This window comes from Schistocerca serialis, chromosome 2, assembly GCF_023864345.2.
Source record: "Schistocerca serialis cubense isolate TAMUIC-IGC-003099 chromosome 2, iqSchSeri2.2, whole genome shotgun sequence".
In the NCBI taxonomy this organism is placed as follows: domain Eukaryota; kingdom Metazoa; phylum Arthropoda; class Insecta; order Orthoptera; family Acrididae; genus Schistocerca; species Schistocerca serialis.
This window is the reverse complement of record NC_064639.1, coordinates 474,014,837-474,033,731: the sequence shown is the minus strand read 5'-3', so window position 1 is coordinate 474,033,731 and position 18,895 is coordinate 474,014,837. Positions and strand designations below refer to the sequence as shown.

Here is an 18,895-nt window from a genome sequence, read left to right as displayed (position 1 = left end):
TAACAGACAAGCAACACTGCGTGAAATAACCTCATAAATCAATTAAACACGTACGGCAAACGTATCCATTACGACAGTGCGGGAAATTTGGCGTTAAGGGGCTATGGCAGCGGATGACCGACGCAAGTATTAAAAACCCAGACATTTCAATAATAATCTTCAGGCTCAGTTTCAATTACACTTTACCAGTTAGACATCTTTGCTGACAAACACACAAGAGATTGAGAAATACCAGGCTTAAAAGTCGGAGTCTGATATTAAAAGTCCGCAGCTCTTGGTCGTGCGGTAGCGTTCTCGATTCCCGGCGGGGTCAGGTATTTTCTCTGCCTCGTGATGACTGGGCGTTGTGTGATGTCCTTAGGTTAGTTAGGTTTAAATAGTTCTAAGTTCTAGGGGACTAATGACCATAGATGTTAAGTCTCATAGTGCTCAGAGCCATTTTGATATTAAAATTTATGAAAATCAACCAAAGAATTTTATTGCTAAGAATTGTTGTTTAAGATTAGTGCATAGACAGTTTTCATTTGCAACTTTATTTTTTGTACAAGAACAGCACGGTCAATGTAACATGACGAAGCTACGCTAAAACGAAGTTCTTTCAAATCAATGAAGAGGCTCATAGACAAATTGTAAGAAAGCATTACTCAGCAACGAACAGGATCTAGGATCAAAATGAATTGGACACAAGATGAAGCACAGAAAACCAAATCGCAATACTGATCTTATACGCAAGGAATTTCTGAGCTACTACTGACGCAAAACCGTAAACACCTATTTACAATAAATAAACTTCGTTTGTAGTGCAGACTTCCATCAGAAATGTAATCCTATGTAATGCATAGTCCCGGTCTCTTCCTTTTTTTTTATAGGAGTGATCTTTGTACGCAAGCAAAGTAAGTTTTAGTTTCTGTTGCTCCTAATGTTTTCAGAGTACAAGCCCTATGGCGAAGAGGAAAGACAAATCTGTCCTCAACAGCGGGTACCGCGGTAAGGATTTTCTCTACATTTCTCTAATCAGTTGTGGGCACAAACACACTGATCAAAAAATTAGTCACCACCAATGGACATCGCACTAATAACGTATAACGTCGCCTTCAGCCTTCATTGTTGGTTTAATGCAACGATGAAGGGAGTCTTCAAGTTTCTTTAGCTATGCCCTATGACTCTGAAGCCACTTACTGTTGACTGGATCCCGCAACATTACCACATTCTGCAGGTACTGACGTTTCGCTCGGTGTTCCAAATAGTCTCAGACATTTTGTGTGGCATTAAGGTCGCGTGATTTCGTGGACCAGCAAGGTGCGACGAAGATGTCGGAGTGTTCGTCGAACTAGCAACATATGCGTGTAGCCCTATGAACACGGCTGTTGTCATGTTGGAAAAAGGGAAATCCCATCATGAAGATGGGGAAGGAAGAACCTCGAAAATGAAATAAACATCATCGATTTTTTGACAATGTTGACTGGAATACTCTCTTTCGCATTCTAAAGGTGGAAGGGGTAAAATACAGGGAGCGAAAGGCTATTTACAATTTGTTCAGAAACCAGATGGGAGTTATAAGAGTCGAGGGGCATGAAAGGGAAGCAGTGGTTGGGAAAGGAGTGAGACAGGGTTGTAGCCTCTCCCCGATGTTATTCAATCTGTATATTGAGCAAGAAGTAAAGGAAACAAAAGAAAAATTCGGAGTAGGTATTAAAATTCATGGAGAAGAAGTAAAAACTTTGAGGTTCGCCGATGACATTGTAATTCTGTCACAGACAGCAAAGGACTTGGAAGAGCAGTTGAATGGAATGGACAGTGTCTTGAAAGGAGGATATAAGATGAACATCAACAAAAGCAAAACGAGGATAATGGAATGTAGTCAAATTAAATAGGGTGATGCTGAGGGAATTAGATTAGGAAATGAGACAATTAAAGTAGTAAAGGAGTTTTGCTATTTAGGGAGTAAAATAACTGATGATGGTCGAAGTAGAGAGGATATAAAATGTAGACCGGCAATGGCAAGGAAAGCGTTTCTGAAGAAGAGAAATTTGTTAACATCGATTATAGATTTAAGTGTCAGGAAGTCGTTTCTGAAAGTATTTGTATGGAGTGTAGCCATGTATGGAAGTGAAACATGGACGATAACTAGTATGGACAAGAAGAGAATAGAAGCTTTCGAAATGTGGTGCTACAGAAGAATGCTGAAGATAAGGTGGTAGATCACGTAACTAATGAGGAGGTATTGATTAGGATTGGGGAGAAGAGAAGTTTGTGGCACAACTTGACTAGAAGAAGGGATCGGTTGGTCGGACATGTTTTGAGGCATCAGGGGATCACAAATTTAGCATTGGAGGGCAGCGTGGAGGGTAAAAATCGTAGAGGGAGACCAAGTGATGAATACACTAAGCAGATTCAGAAGGATGTAGGTTGCAGTAGGTACTGGGAGATGAAGGGGCTTGCAGAGGATAGAGTAGCATGGAGAGCTGCATCAAACCAGTCTCAGGACTGAAGACCACAACAACAACAACAACCTAGATGAGCGAAAAAAAAAGAAAAGACTTCCAGAACATCATATAAGCACCTCAACACACACACACACACACACACACACACACACACACGCACGCACACTGCGTCTTAATCGTATAACTGGGCGGTATGTAGACTGATGCCTTGCTCATTATAAGAAGAGGCAAAATCGCAAATCGTCGGATCCTGTGACAAACCTTCATTCAGCTACTATCCAGTTTTTGCGGTTTGACTAATTTGAGACGTTTTGTGAAGAACCTAACTACAAATTTCCATTGCACGCAGTTTTGTACTTAATGTTTGCTTGGAAACGGGTTGAGATGTATTTGCATTCACTATTGTGTTTGAAAGTGATTGTCGTTGACAAGGCACGACCCTGGTCTTCGGCTCCTGTCGGTTACAGTCTTTTTACGACCACTGCTCTTACGCAGTTTTACATCGGTGCGAGTGTCACACCATTCACTGCAGACACGTTTATAAGTCCGCATTGACATAGAAACAAATCGGGCAACTTTATTCACAGCGTGGTGATTGGCGCGACCAAACAAAATAGCACCTTTATGCCATTCTGTCACATGCCAGTGTCGACTCATCTTACTGCGCTGATTCCACACAGCCTACGGGCACTTACGCATCACTTCACTGAAACTACTTACGTCATACTTGAGGGCCTGGTACCAGCAGTTGAGCATCTACAGCTCTGCAAAGCGGAGAGTGATTCTTTAAGGGTCTGACAAATATTTTGTCCGGTGAGCTTATTTGAAAGCCGCAACTGCATATTGTCTCCGTTATTACTCCAAATGTCATCGACTAGTCAAACAAATACTTCATTAAGTGATTATTATATCTAACTGGTTATCTTTACAAACTCGGTACACATTCTGTATAGCAAACACATAGGTAACCTGAAGTTGATAAAAATTGGCTCTGAGCACTATGGGACTTAACTTCTAAGGTCATCAGTCCCCTAGAACTTAGAACTACTTAAACCTAACTAATCTAAGGACATCACACACATCCATGCCCGAGGCAGGATTCGAACCTGCGACCGTAGCAGTCGTGAGGTTCCAGACTGTAGAAGTTGATAAAGGCATGGAAGTAATTCGTGTAGCAAGCCAAACGCCATAGTACGTATTCAGCCACTCGAGACCAAAGGCTTTTCGTATCTTAAAGTTTGCCGGCACTTTTAGAAGCCACAACAAGCCAAACAATTCTTTGTAGGTATACCTTTATCATTTTCGTTCTTGAAAACTCTTCCAGCTGTGATTACAGATGTATATGTCAGGGCGTCGTAAGTCCATGTGTTAGTGGCTTTATTCCGTGAACCATATTCCTGGAAAACGAAACCTCCATATATCAAGACTACCCGTTGGCATAACTGAACGGTGTGTGCGTTGTTTTTTCACATGCTATACACTTCAATGTATGTAGCAAGCACAATTCCTGCTTCCTGACACCACACGTCTTCAAAGATCTGGAGATACTGTCTTCAAAGTAACACTGTACAGAACTGCAACAGTGCGTGTACAGTTATAAAATTCAGTGTTCATATGTACGCTCTTAATATATAGTGATTTAGCGACTAAGGACTGTTGTTGTTGCGGTCTTCATTCCTAAAACTGGTTTGATGCAGCTCTCCACGCTACTCTATCCTGTGCAAGCTTCTTCATCTCCCAGTACCTACTGCAACCTACATCCTTCTGAATCTGCTTAGTGTATTCATCTCTTGGGCTCCCTCTACGATTTTTACCACTCCACGCTGCCCTCCAATACTAAATTGGTGATCCCTTGATACCTCAGAACATGTCCTACCAACCGATCCCTTATTCTAGTCAAGTTGTGCCACAAACTCCTCTTCTCCCCAATTCTATTCAATACCTCCTTATTAGTTATGTGATCTACCCATCTAATCTTCAGCATTCTTCTGTAGCACTACATTTCGATAGCTTCTATTCTCTTCTTATCCACACTATTTGTCGTCCATGTTTCACTTCCATAATTGGCTACACTCCATACAAATACTTTCAGAAACGACTTCCTGACACTTAAAAATCTATACTCGATGTTAACAAATTTCTCTTCTTCAGAAACGCTTTCCTTGCCATTGCCAGTCTACATTTTATATCCTCTCTACTTCGACCATCACCTGTTGTTTGCTCCCCAAATAGCAAAATTCCTTCACTACTTTAAGTGTCTCATTTCCTAATCTAATTCCCTCAGCATCAACCGACTTAATTCGACTACATTCCATTATCCTCGTTTTGCTTTTGTTGATGTTCATCTTATATCCTCCTTTCAAGACACTGTCCATTCCGTTCAACTGTTCTTCCAAGTCCTTTGCTGTCACTGACAGAATTACAATGTCATCGGCGAACCTCAAAGTTCTTATTTCTTCTCCATGGATTTTAATACCTACTCCGAATTTTTCTTTTGTTTCCTTCACTGCTTGCTCAATATACAGATTGAATAACATCGGGGAGAGGCTACAGCCCTGCCTCACTCCCTTCCCAACCGCTGCCTCCCTTTCATGCCCATCAACTCTTATAACTGCCATCTGGTTTCTGTACAAATTGTAAATAACCTTTCGCTCCATGTGTTTTACCCCTGACACCTTCAGAATTTGAAAGGACTATATTCCATTATATCGTGCTGCTAACTGAATGCAAGAGACCTCAACAGGTAATATAGTTACCTGAGAATAAGAAAGTTTTGAAACAAGTTATAGATGGTAGCTGTTTTTACGTGACAGATCACTACCTTATCAATACTGTTTGTAAAAGTGTTAAGTCAGTACGCAGACAGAACATCAAAGATCAGATAATTTCGACAGTTTTTACAAGCCAGCAAAGGATATTCAGTTATAGAGATACATCCGTTTGCAGCATCCGGCGTAGTTTCTATGAAACTTTCTGCGTTACTTCCTGAAATGTCACCGGTTATTAGCATACTGCAAATACATGGAATAAGCAATATTCATATTTTATAGACATAGGGTGCAAGAAATAATTGAGGAAAATTCGTATAATACTGCTCCACATTTAGTATGGATGCATAGTTCGAGAAATCACAATTTAAAATAGCAAGAAATTCCCGAGACGAAACTACCTGCCTCATTTGCGTAGCCTGATGGTACACTGGGTATTCCAGAATGGAAGCTTAAAGTTCCGGGAGGTGTCGTAGACATTTACGTGAATCATAAAAAGTTACAGTTGTTAATGAGACGTTTAACTATCGCGTCATAAAATATTCACATTCAAATGTGAACGCGAGTAAATATTTATGTTTGTCATTTGAGTCTCACAACTGTTAAAATAAAATTTTAAAAAACTCCATCTCCAGAATCAATGTGTTTGCGCCGTATTATTTATGCCTCTTGCCTACGTATAAACTCCACGACAGCGTCTACGATAAAATATATCTATTTTTCTCGTTTCTCTGCTAACTACCAGTTAAATATTTCTCCTGTATATGGCGATTTTATAGTGAGAAAATAGTAGTACTACCATAACCAGGAACCATTTAGGAAAAAATACGATTAAGAAGTTCTTCTTGCCTGAGACTGTGCTTGGAACCGCTATGTCGTAGGGACAACACACGTTATTATGTGTCTTATTATTCTGTCGTACTTCCGTGTAACGGAATGCGTGAAAAGACTTATTTTGGGTGTTTGTGAAAAGAGTTTTCCCAGCCGTAAGAGATCCACCATTTCTCATGATTTGGCAAATTTATTTTACTTCTGTGTCACCGTACTTTAAATGAGTATCGTATTTTTTGAGGTGGAGAGGGGGAAATAGCTCAAAATTTGCCTATGCGAGCTTGGAAAACCACGTAAAGACCATCCTCATTCTGGCTAGCGTACCAGACCAACGGTCGCTAATTCGCTACGCAGTTTGGATCGCGGTCTGACTCGCGAGCTAGCGTCCTGTACGATAGGTATACAAGAAGGGCTGTTGTGATTTCAGATCATCTTGTTACATTCCTCGTTGAGAAGGTAAGACATCTTATCACTTCGATTTGTACGAATGTGGGGAACAGTAATTCTCAACAGCCAGGGGGCAATCGCGGAATCAGCAGAGGTAACACTTTGTTTTTCATTGGGGAAATCACCTGACAAATTTGATGGACACTGAAATCGTTTATAAGCAAACTTCTGTTTCTCACTGCCGCATGTAACCCTCCAGTACTCTTCCAGACACAAGAAAAAAAAAAGATCGAGAACTGTACTGCACAGCTTAATGAAACTAAAGCGATTAAGAACACACAAGTAGTAAGAAAATTGTGGGTTGGCTAGTAGAAAATTGTGGCTTACTTGACAGAAGACGTAAATGAAATGACTCCTACACACATTTTCTGTTTGAACCCTTTGTATGCCGAAAGTTACTTAAACAGATTTAAGGCAATTATGTAGACTACAATTTGTAAACAAAACTAGCAAGGAGAAATAATTTTTATTACCATGAGCTATCCATCACCGAATGAAGTCTGAGCTGCTGGTGACGGATGCCTCATAACAGTACATTACGGCTCCGAGGACCGTCTCTTCATGTCGTCTGGGTAAATTAATTGTGGTCTGATGATGGTTGTAACAACTGAAACTTGTCATTACCGACAGGAATAAAATAAACCGCGATTTAGACTGGTCGTTTTTAGGATTCTGTACCTCAGTCGGTAGAAAAGGAAACCGTAAAGTACCGCTTTGTTGTCCGGCTGTCTGTCTGTCTGTCGGTCCGAGTGTTAAAACTCCTTTTACTCATGAACTAATAGAAGTACCAAGTAGAAATTTATGTCACATGCTAAGGTCTCTGGTCTCTTGGCGGTTTACAAACTTTCGCTTCCAAGACAATGTAATAAAAAGATACAGACATTTACGTCACGTATTTTAACACTCGCAAACTCACTCATCAAAATCTGTAGGGTGCTTCCTGTTGACTCAGGAGCATGAAACCTCGCAAGAAGCAAAATTTAAAAGTGCAAGTAAGGGAGGAGATCCGAAAACCGTTAATTTTTATTTATAGGGTCGTGCGGTAGCGTTCTCGCTTCCCACGTACGGGTTCCCGGGTTCGATTCCCGGCGGGGTCAGGGATTTTCTCTGCCTCGTGATGGCTGGGTGTTGTGTGATGTCCTTAGGTTAGTTAGGTTTAAGTTGTTCTAAGTTCTAGGGGACTGATGACCATAGATGTTAAGTCCCATAGTGCTCAGAGCCATTTGAACCATTTTTTTATTTATAGCACACGAAAAAAAATATGTTATGTCACTTGTTATCCGACTATCAGTCTATCCGTCTGTTAAAACTTTCTTTTTTCTCAGGAATCACGGTAACAAATGCGAAATCACACAAAAATTTAAACTTAAAACTTAAAATTAATAATTCTTGAAAGTCTTGGAATTCCCACGACCGAGATCTTGGCAGTATATATATCGATAACAGGCAAAATCGTCGAGCTTCTCGATACACGGGATGAATGAACTACCTATATACGTAATTATGTCTATGCACAACCCCAGAGCGCGCGAGTCCTAGTCGCACTTGGCTAATTTTTATTTTTGCAGTCACCTAAACGACTTAACACACTGGCGATGGGAATGTGATGCCTTCCATAAATGTAATATAACCCATCTGGCCAGTATCATAACGGCAGCGATGTCTCACAGGTGAGGAGCAACGCCTTCACAGAAGTCTCGGGCACGGCGATGCGTGTGGTCACCGCTATAATGTGGGCCAGTGTCCCTACAGGCCGGCCTGGGAATTCCGTGGGCGGCAGCCGGAGACTTCGACGCGCGGTGAGGAGGGGATCCCTACAAGGTCCGCTAGCGCCGCCTATATATACCGCTCGCTGACGCACCGGCCGCCAGTTCTCACTCCGCCAGTCAAACACCATGGCGCGCTACAACACGACGCTGCTCACCGCTGCCACTGTTTTGTGTGTGGTTTCCTGCTGGGCTCTTGTTGCTGGTGAGTACCGATAAGGACCAATCATATCGACGTCCACGGATATCGATCGATCATTCTTAATATCATTGGACTCACCATTTCTCCCCTTCTCCAACATTATCTTGATGAAATGAATCATAGTAAGTGTCCTAATATAGTCTGAAATAATTAACACCAATTTTAATATCTAATGAAAAAATGGCGTGTGCTTGTATTCCTGTAGCGAAGCGCGAGCCTAAAAACCGAAAGGCTGTGGGATGGAATCCCGGTCGGTCCGTGGAATATTTCAGTCTGCCTTTAACCTAACCTTCACCTTTCAACGATGTGAAGATTCTTCGGGAACGACACGTGTTTCGTATTCCACGTTAAACTCGTTGATCAGCAGGATTATGGGGTAGGTTAGGGACACCCTTGTCAGAGCGGTGACGTCCAGTTGAAACACTGGAACCAGTCCGTTGAATATCACGGAATTCGGTATGCATCGATAAAAAGGTATTGTTGATGAAGTAATAAATGTAATTCCTGAAGTTTTCCCGGCATAATGAGTATTTTATGATATTTAGGGCCTGAGCTATATGACGTCGACCTTTTTTCACGATATTTCGGCAGAAAGGCAGTCATCTCGTGGTGGGTGAGTGTGTAAACTCACCTAAAGATGGCAGAATGGTTGCCAGCCGAAATATCGAGGTAAGGTGTCGATGTCATCCGACTGCAGCCCGAAACCTAATGGAAGAGATAAGTGTATGTCGACAGAAAATGGATGAAAAAATCTCATCATGGCATAAATGTTCTCTTTCTTCAAGTAATTTAATGCAAGGAGTTTTGTAATCTGTAACTAGCCTCATACAGTTTCTATTTAAACAGCACGTATCCAATTGCAGATTCAAGACAGCAAGAGATCTTCATATTCAAAAATTTTTACTTGACAATATAGTGTTCTTGCTTGATGACAAATTTAATTCCGCTGTTACTCATTGCTCTTTTCTCCGTAATCAATGAATAGTGTTGAATCACATTATTAACACTTAATGGCAGTGAGAAGTATTGTTGATTGTAAAATAGCAAAGTTAGTTTTGTTTCGAAAATCTGACAATCAATTTCTTAGTCCCTGCATTTTTTTTTCGAGTAGGAGGTTGTGTATGAAATTCCACAGCTACTTTAAACAAGAACCAAGCAATGGTTCTCTCTCTCTCTCTCTCTCTCTCTCTCTCTCTCTCTCTCTCTCTCTCTCTCCGTCTCTCTCTCTCTCTCTCTCTCTCTCTTCTCAACATTTTCAAATGCCAGAAAACCTTATGGGTTGAGCGAGTGATGTATCATCGGTCACGACGTCTTGGAATAACTTTGCCTGCCATTGCTTTGTTGCATCTGAGACTTTCGTCTGGACTAATATTATTTAACAATGTTTCTGAAACACGTTCCCTTATAGCACCTTCTTTACGGACGATAAAACCCTTATAAATATGCTTGGGTGGTCATAAATAGTTTGAAAAGCTTGTTGGAACGTGTAAGGATGTTGGGGTAGGTTGTGCTACGAAATAAATATGAAGAAAAAATTCGATACGTTGCACCGTTTTGGAGTTAATTGTCATCGAAGTTAGCCAGTCCGGTCGCTGCACGCGAAATTAAGCGGCCTGCCATGTACAGTTAGTGACAGTGGTTCTCATAGCTAAGATGATAGCGCACGAGACTGCTCAGCCTTTGGCTCGGGTTCGATCCTTACTACCATCCCACGTCAAATTTTTGTATGGCTCTCTGTTTTGGTTTTAGGAAACCAGACGAAGATCACGTTTAGCGGCACAGTCTCTGGCTGGGCGCTTGAATCTTCGCGCGCAGCAGCCTGATTGGCCAACTTCTACGCTAATTATATCGAAAACGGCGCAACGTATCGAATTTTTCTTTTCCTAAAAGTTATTTCACAGCGTAAACTAACCTTCAAAGCTTTACAAGCTATTTCAGGTTTTTATATTTGTATTACTGCCTTATAGGGGTTGCAGGAAGGACTTAGTAGATAAAGTTTTGACAAGGAAGCCATATCCGGAAACTTACCGTTTGGATACAAAATAAATTTAATCGGACCACTTTTAAATCCCCCGCTTCACAGTAAGCACACAAACTGAGGAGAGTTGTGCTAGAGGTTTTTGAACGATTTGCCACTGTCACTCCGTCACCAAATGTGATCCAGTATGATGGCGCATCTGCGCATTTGGCACGTGGCGTCCGCGGACATCTCCATCAACCATAAGGTAGAAGGTGACAGGTCAAGGTAGACCAACTCTTGACTACCACGGCCTCTAGATTTTCCCCCTCTTGACTGTTTCTTGTAGGGCGACATGAAGAGTCTGGTGTAAGAGACTCCAATACAAGTGGAAGAACTTCTTGCACGGGTTGTAGCGGCAGTAGACATTATTCAGCACCCATCATAATGTGCAGATTGTGTGTATGAAAGCGCTATTCACATATACACCTTGTGTAACAATTAGCATGGTTTTCACATGGAGCAACTCCTATAGAGCACACGTCTCAGAGCCCATGTCTCTTATCAGCAAACTTATTTTACCTTCAAACAGTACAGTTCTGAACATGGTTCTTTATCAAAACTTTATCCCCTCTACAACTCCTTGAAGCCTGTGATAGGACTTTTGAAACACCCTGTCTATGATAGCAGAAGAGTGGGTTTCAAAAAGATAGCCCTATAAGAGGACACTATTTATAATGGTAACAGCTGAAAACTTATTGCTTCTATGTACTTAATCGTCTGAACACAGAAAATTGAGTATGCAATCGTGTGAATCCTCAACCGCTAGCTACCTTGGAATGCATCTACCTTATTTACCACTGAGCTACGGCTTTTGTGTTGCCCTTGATGGCTCGCGTTTGGAACGTTTAATATATCATTACTTCGTCGTAAACTGTCACTTATTATAAGTTTAGATCTTTTAGTAAGCACTACTCGAAGAAGTACTCGTATATCATACTATGCACAGAGCAGAATTTTTGTTTGTCATTGGCTGTAGAATGCACTCCTGGAATTTCCAAGTTTTCTTGCCAGATGTTTTGCAGACGATGCTTCGTTATGGTGCCTGGGTCTGGCCGATGCGTTACAAAAGTGATGAGGTATCAAATCAGGTCATCAAAGATTCGGAGCCCAAGTTCAACAGGACGAAACATGAAAACAATCGCGACGTTTCTGAAGGAACAAAAATCGTCTGAAGTAATTTAGGGGACACCAGAGATGCTAAATTCGGAAAATTTGGCAATGCTTTAAATTCTAGACTGGTAAAAAGCGTGAAACGGACCTCGCAAACGGGAAAAGTTTCAACAGACGTACAAGAAGTAGTCGGTTTCTCCTTCGATAAACTCTGATTCTTAGCGAAACTGTGCTGTGAATAATAACATAAAGTGACATTAGTTTCCATACACTAAGACAGTACTTATACTAATCTCCCTCCCACGGGCAGCAGCAAGCTCTTCGACGTTGTGAAAAATCACTTCAGATTCAAGTAAACAATGGTCTAGAGACAGTAACAAAGTTTATAACGTTAAACGCTTCCAGAAAACAATCAAAGGTTTCTCCTTGAAAAGTGTTCAGTGCTAAATGTTAATAGAGCAGTGATCCACAGAGATGGCTAACAACGCTTGCAACAAAGTATTTAACTGTCCTGTTCAGGAAGAGCAAAACGTCTTTTCACTGCTTTCAGTTTTTTTGTTCACCTTCCTGTCGGTAGAGACATAACTCTCTCTAGTGCTGTTGGTGGAAACCGTTGTGGCCACTTTGATAAAACTACTCCCTCACTGCTCGAAAAAAATACGGTAAAATCACGGATAAGCTAAATTGGTATTTTTAGAAAATCACTTAAACACATCTAAACAAGGACAGTGTGTGGCTGAAATGCCCATCCACGCTAGAATTCGTGAGCAATGAAAGCATCGTACAGAGAGTTACAAACCAAGGTCCTTTCCTAGAATACAATTGTTATAACAACCTCCAATGATGTATACATCTTTTTGCTTGTGAAAAGAATCATAACTGTGCCTTTCGGTACTCAAACCGTAGCACATTTTTCGTATCATAAAGCCATTAGATGACAGCAAATGACTTACTATACTGATATGTATAATCGAAAAGATGCTATTATATGACACACTGTCGCTTTACAGACTTTATGTCAACGGTACCCGTGCTAAATAAAGGCTATATCCATATATACAGTAAATGAGATGCTATTGCGCAAGGCGATTACAAACAGCAAAATAGTTGTTCAAATATCGGTCTTGTTTATCTTACAACAGCACCTGTTGTGGATTGAAGTAGGAATTAAACTTTCTCGTACATTAAAGCTGTGTGACAAACCGCAGTTCTAGCCCACATGCAGCGAAGTAGGGATTATGAAAATGCCATGCTTGTGACACACGTTACGTTACTGTTTCAAAGAACCACAATTATTTTTCGAAAACAGTGCCTAAATTTAATTGTTTAAGTTACTCGCTCTTGTTCAATTGCATGTTCTTACTTCATCAGAAACATCGATGTGTCAGTCCCTCCAGGCCTCGTTGAATCATCTGAGTGTAGCTGACGCGATTGATGCAGTAGAATAGGCTTCAGTTTTTGAAAACTTACATTTTTGTTTGGAGGAAATTTTATATACAGGAAATGTATTAGCAATTGCGAATATGAACCGCCATCGGCTGTATACTAAAATGGAAATGAAAATTTGTGCTGGACCGGGACTCAAATTCCGATTTCTCGGTTATCACGAACGGTCGGCATACCATTAGGCTATTCGAGGACGCTCCACGGCCAGACCCACTTCCGTATGTCGTCAACCATGGATACAAAACCTGCATTTGCATATCCATTATGTACTTTCCCGTGCAGGGGAAACATTTTAAATGCAAGTAGCTTCCCCGGCGTCGATGGATATACACTCCTGGAAATTGAAATAAGAACACCGTGAATTCATTGTCCCAGGAAGGGGAAACTTTATTGACACATTCCTGGGGTCAGATACATCACATGATCACACTGACAGAACCACAGGCACATAGACACAGGCAACAGAGCATGCACAATGTCGGCACTAGTACAGTGTATATCCACCTTTCGCAGCAATGCAGGCTGCTATTCTCCCATGGAGACGATCGTAGAGATGCTGGATGTAGTCCCGTGGAACGGCTTGCCATGCCATTTCCACCTGGCGCCTGGGTTGGACCAGCGTTCGTGCTGGACGTGCAGACCGCGTGAGACGACGCTTCATCCAGTCCCAAACATGCTCAATGGGGGACAGATCCGGAGATCTTGCTGGCCAGGGTAGTTGACTTACACCTTCTAGAGCACGTTGGGTGGCACGGGATACATGCGGACGTGCATTGTCCTGTTGGAACAGCAAGTTCCCTTGCCGTTCTAGGAATGGTAGAACGATGGGTTCGATGACGGTTTGGATGTACCGTGCACTATTCAGTGTCCCCTCGACGATCACCAGTGGTGTACGGCCAGTGTAGGAGATCGCTCCCCACACCATGATGCCGGGTGTTGGCCCTGTGTGCCTCGGTCGTATGCAGTCCTGATTGTGGCGCTCACCTGCACGGCGCCAAACACCATACGACCATCATTGGCACCAAGGCAGAAGCGACTCTCATCGCTGAAGACGACACGTCTCCATTCGTCCCTCCATTCACGCCTGTCGCGACACCACTGGAGGCGGGCTGCACGATGTTGGGGCGTGAGCGGAAGACGGCCTAACGGTGTGCGGGACCGTAGCCCAGCTTCATGGAGACGGTTGCGAATGGTCCTCGCCGATACCCCAGGAGCAACAGTGTCCCTAATTTGCTGGGAAGTGGCGGTGCGGTCCCCTACGGCACTGCGTAGGATCCTACGGTCCTGGCGTGCATCCGTGCGTCGCTGCGGTCCGGTCCCAGGTCGACGGGCACGTGCACCTTCCGCCGACCACTGGCGACAACATCGATGTACTGTGGAGACCTCACGCCCCACGTGTTGAGCAATTCGGCGGTACGTCCACCCGGCCTCCCGCATGCCCACTATACGCCCTCGCTCAAAGTCCGTCAACTGCACACAACTGCACATACGGTTCACGTCCACGCTGTCGCGGCATGCTACCAGTGTTAAAGACTGCGATGGAGCTCCGTATGCCACGGCAAAGTGGCTGACACTGACGGCGGCGGTGCACAAATGCTGCGCAGCTAGCGCCATTCGACGGCCAACACCGCGGTTCCTGGTGTGTTCGCTGTGCCGTGCGTGTGATCATTGCTTGTACAGCCCTCTCGCAGTGTCTGGAGCAAGTATGGTGGGTCTGACACACCGGTGTCAATGTGTTCTTTTTTCCATTTCCAGGAGTGTATACGACGTCGCAGAGAATCTGCTATTCAGAAGTAAGATTCAATGTTTCTTTGGGCATGTATGCCCTGCCTCATGTTAGTTAGGAGTCCGATAACACATTTTCAGCCGAGAGGTCATAGACAGATTGTATTTTCTCCTCTTCAGGAAACATTATCAGTGTTCTGGAAAACTGCTTTATTACATGTGCAAGCGTCTGTTTCAGTTTTTTCGTATGAAGAGTAGTTAATACAAATGAAATATGAGGAAAAAGTGTGAGGAATCATTTGGATGATACGCTTGATGACATTGTTTTTGCACTAGGGAACCATGAGCAGTTTGTACATTACGGAACTCGTAGGTATTTTAAGCACCACAGTACAACTAATTACTATAGGTTTATTTATATTTACTGATATGAAAGTGTCAAATTTATTGTTTCCTTACAATAGCTCACAAATTTTAATTTGTAATCAAGTGTTCCTTGCGCCCAAGAGAGTTAGCACAGTGATGTGTCTGAATCGCTTAAAGGTATGGCGGCATGTTTCCTTTGAAAACAGACAGCCGATTTCTTTCGTTAGTCAGGGATTGTGCTATATCTCTGATTATCTAGCCGTTAATCAGATTTGAAATGTTAAATTCCCTTTTTCTATTGAGCGTTCATATCCTGCACGCGCTGGATACGTCAGGAACACCAAGACTACGTTTGCGAGGGAGACACTTTTCCAAACGTTCGTCGTCAAAGTGCGGAAATGTCGTAACTTCCTGCAGGCTACATTATGTAAGTGCGCGAGCACTGAGTTTCAGATGAGAATCTGCGGGTGTAATTCAAGCCTCGCGTGACAAACGATCCTGTTTTCTAGACGTTAATGAGTTTCTTACAGTGTAAAAAGTGGAGACTAAATTGGTTGAAATTAATCTGCTTCCGAATTCAGTTTAATGAATAACTGCCAGTAATGAGTGCCCGCCACAACCGAATGCGGCAAAACAACTTTTTGAAGCAGACCTTGACGGGTACGAGAGAAGTGCGGACGCGTCACCGCTTGTGGTGGAAAGCAGCGTTAGGTGTCGAGGTAGAGGCTGGCGGTCGGCCGGTCCAGGCAGGTCCGGTCCGCGTTCCAGTGTTTTACGACACAGGTCCGCGATGACGCCAGCAAACATCCGGGAGACGCGTCCGCGTGCATAAGTGGAGCAGACGCGCTGTCGCAAGGCCGTCGGCCTGGCCGCGCGGCCCTGACATTTGGTCGTCGCACTGCAGCAGCCGCTCAAGGGCTCCCAGCTGTGGCGGCGCCGTCGCAGTGGACGTCCAGTAGCCTTCTGGTCGCTCAGCGCAACGCCTGTGCGTTGTCAGCTTATCGGTTGTTCTCTCTCCATTCCCTCTAGTGTGGGAAATCCGTGAGATACCAGCTGACGCAAGGAAGTAGACAATTGTCTCCACCTCTGAAAAAGGCTACCGAAGCATCTGTGGTAATTACCGTGGGATATCCTTGCTCTTCGTTGCTGGTAAAATTTTTGCTAGAATTCTGTTGATTCGCCTCCAAACTGTTTCAGAGATTGTACTTTCCGAATATCAGTGCGGGTTTCGCCCCTCCATAGGCACTGCAATATATCGTGTTCATCCGCCGATACAGGGCAGCGATGTTCAATTAAAATTTCGTCCTCTGTATGGCAATTACATAATCTGTGTACCTGTACAGGTTGTGTCGCAGGAAGAACAACATATGGAAGTCTGGGTCAAGATTGGGTCTGGCGGTGAGTCGCGCACGGATAGCCGAAGTGGTTATTGCGACCACTTTCGTAAAGCGGCACAAATTTTCTTTGTCGTCATTCCTTTTCACAGATGATGCTTTTTCGTAATCGCAACAGCGGAAAAATTTCAACTATTGTGAGACCTGAGTTTCTCCTGGCGTATACAACTTTCAAATAACTTCCGGGAATTCAGCCAGGTAACACTTTCGGCGACCGCCGATATTTCGGCGGGAGAACACCCCGCCATTTTCAAGGCAAACTGCAACGGACGGGCGGCGTACATGCAAATTTAAAACCTCGGTTCTCGGACTGAAGCAGGAAAGATAACACACACACTGAACACTAGTGCCACCAAAGATGACCAAGGTCAGAGCTATCGATAGTGAGACTGTGAATTCGCAGGTGAGGTAGCACTGACTCTGTCCCCCTGTTTTTTGACAAGGGAGAGAACCGGATTCCAAAGACAGCTTAAACAGAAACCTCCATCCCTGTTAACGAGGTTTCTCGCTAATTTAATCTCAACTGCCTCCCTAATAACACTGCCCCAATACCTGGACGTGCATGCCAATATCTCTGTGTTATTATGTACAATGGGGTGACCAGTATCCAAGCAATGTTCGGCAATAGCAGATCTATTTGGCTGCTGTAATCGTGTGTGCCGTTTATGCTCAGTACATCGGTCCTCCACGGTCCTGATAGTTTGACCAATATATGCCATGCCGCAGCTACAAGGAATGCGATATACACCCGCCTTGCGCAGTCCAAGATCATCCTTAACGGAACTCAGAAGTGCTCTAATTGTAGATGGAGGTCGGAATACACATTTCACATCGTATTTCCGTAAAATACGACCGATCTTGTTGGACGTGTTTCCTACGTAAGGCAAAAAGGCAGTAGACTTAGGTGTTGACTCAGAATTATCATCAATCACCCGATGTACAGTTGGTCGATAGCGCAACGCACGTTCAATCTGTCTATCACTATAACCATTTTGACGAAATGTAACCTCAAGATGGGACAGTTCAGCTGGCAAGTCTCAGCGTCAGAAACGACATGGGCCCTGTGTACCAAGGTACGAAGTACCCCTTCACGCTGAGCCGGATGGTGACAACTATTAGCCTGTAAGTACAAGTCGGTTTGAGTACGTTTCCTGTAGACTGCATCTCCTAATGATCCATCATCCTTCCTTCTAACCAACACGTCAAGAAAGGGAAGGCAACCATCCTCTTCCACCTCCATCGTAAAACGAATGTTCAGGTGGATCGAGTTCAGATGTTCTAGAAAGACATTCAAATTCGCCCTACCATGAGGCCAAACAACGAAGGTATCGTCAACGAATCTAAAGAAACAGGCGGGTTTCAAAGGCACCGACTCCAATGCGCGTTCCTCGAAGTCTTCCATACACAAATTTGCGATCACAGGAGACAACGGACTACCCATCGCAACTCCATCTGTCTGCTGGTAATACTGGTCATTAAATAAAAAGTAAGTGGATGTCAACACATGCCGAAAAAGATTAGTTAATTCAGCACCAAACCTGGCCTCAATTAACCGCAACGAATCAGACAGAGGAACGCGAGTGAAGAGAGAGACCACATCGAAACTCACAAAAATATCAGAGTCATTCAACCTCAGTCCCTCCAAACGACGTAAAAAGTCAGCTGAGTTCCTGATATGATGTTCACACCGACCTACTTGTGGACTCAACAGAGAAGCAAGATACTTGGCTACACGATATGTCGGAGCGCCGATGTTACTCACTATAGGACGGAAAGGAACCCCTTCCTTGTGAACCTTCGGAAGGCCATATAACCTAGGGGGAACAGCACTGTAGGTGTTAAGACACTTGATAGTGTCCTGCGACAAACCACTTTTCTTCAGGGGCTGTTGGTCTTCCTCTCAACACTTTTTGTGGGGTCAGCATCGATTCTGCGGTACGCTGAATCAGATAGTAAACGTTGCATCTTTTGTACATAATCATGTTTATTTAAAACAACGGTGGCATTGCCCTTGTCCGCAGGTAAAATAACAATACTAGGATCAACTTTGAGAGAGCCTAGAGCAGCCCTCTCTGCTGTGGTTACATTACTCTTGGGTGGACGAGCCCTGGTCAAAACACGACATGACTCCCTCATAACCTCCTCTGCAGCGTCAGGAGGTAGTTTGCAAACCGCCTGTTCAATTGAACTAATAAAATCAACTACCGGCAAACTCTTCGGAGTGGGTGCGAAAATTTAAACCCTTCCCTATCACGGATAAGGTTGCGTCGTCAAACGATTTCTCTGTGAGATTTATCACAGAACGTCGAGATATAACATCCGACTCCGCGCGATGAAAACGTTCAAATTTTGCCAAATGCCGGGCAGTTACGG

At 43.4% G+C, this 18,895-nt stretch overlaps 1 protein-coding gene across 1 annotated transcript in view; it reads left to right on the top strand.

The window, feature by feature from the left end:
• The first annotated feature begins 8,355 nt into the window (after positions 1 to 8,355).
• The window catches only part of LOC126457391 (lysozyme-like), a 33,439-nt gene continuing 22,899 nt past the window's right edge, over positions 8,356 to 18,895 (top strand). Inside the window, exon 1 of the mRNA XM_050093651.1 lies at positions 8,356 to 8,464. Coding sequence (XP_049949608.1) covers positions 8,389 to 8,464 — 76 coding nt within the window. The 5' untranslated portion in view covers positions 8,356 to 8,388. The remainder of the gene's footprint in view (positions 8,465 to 18,895) is intronic.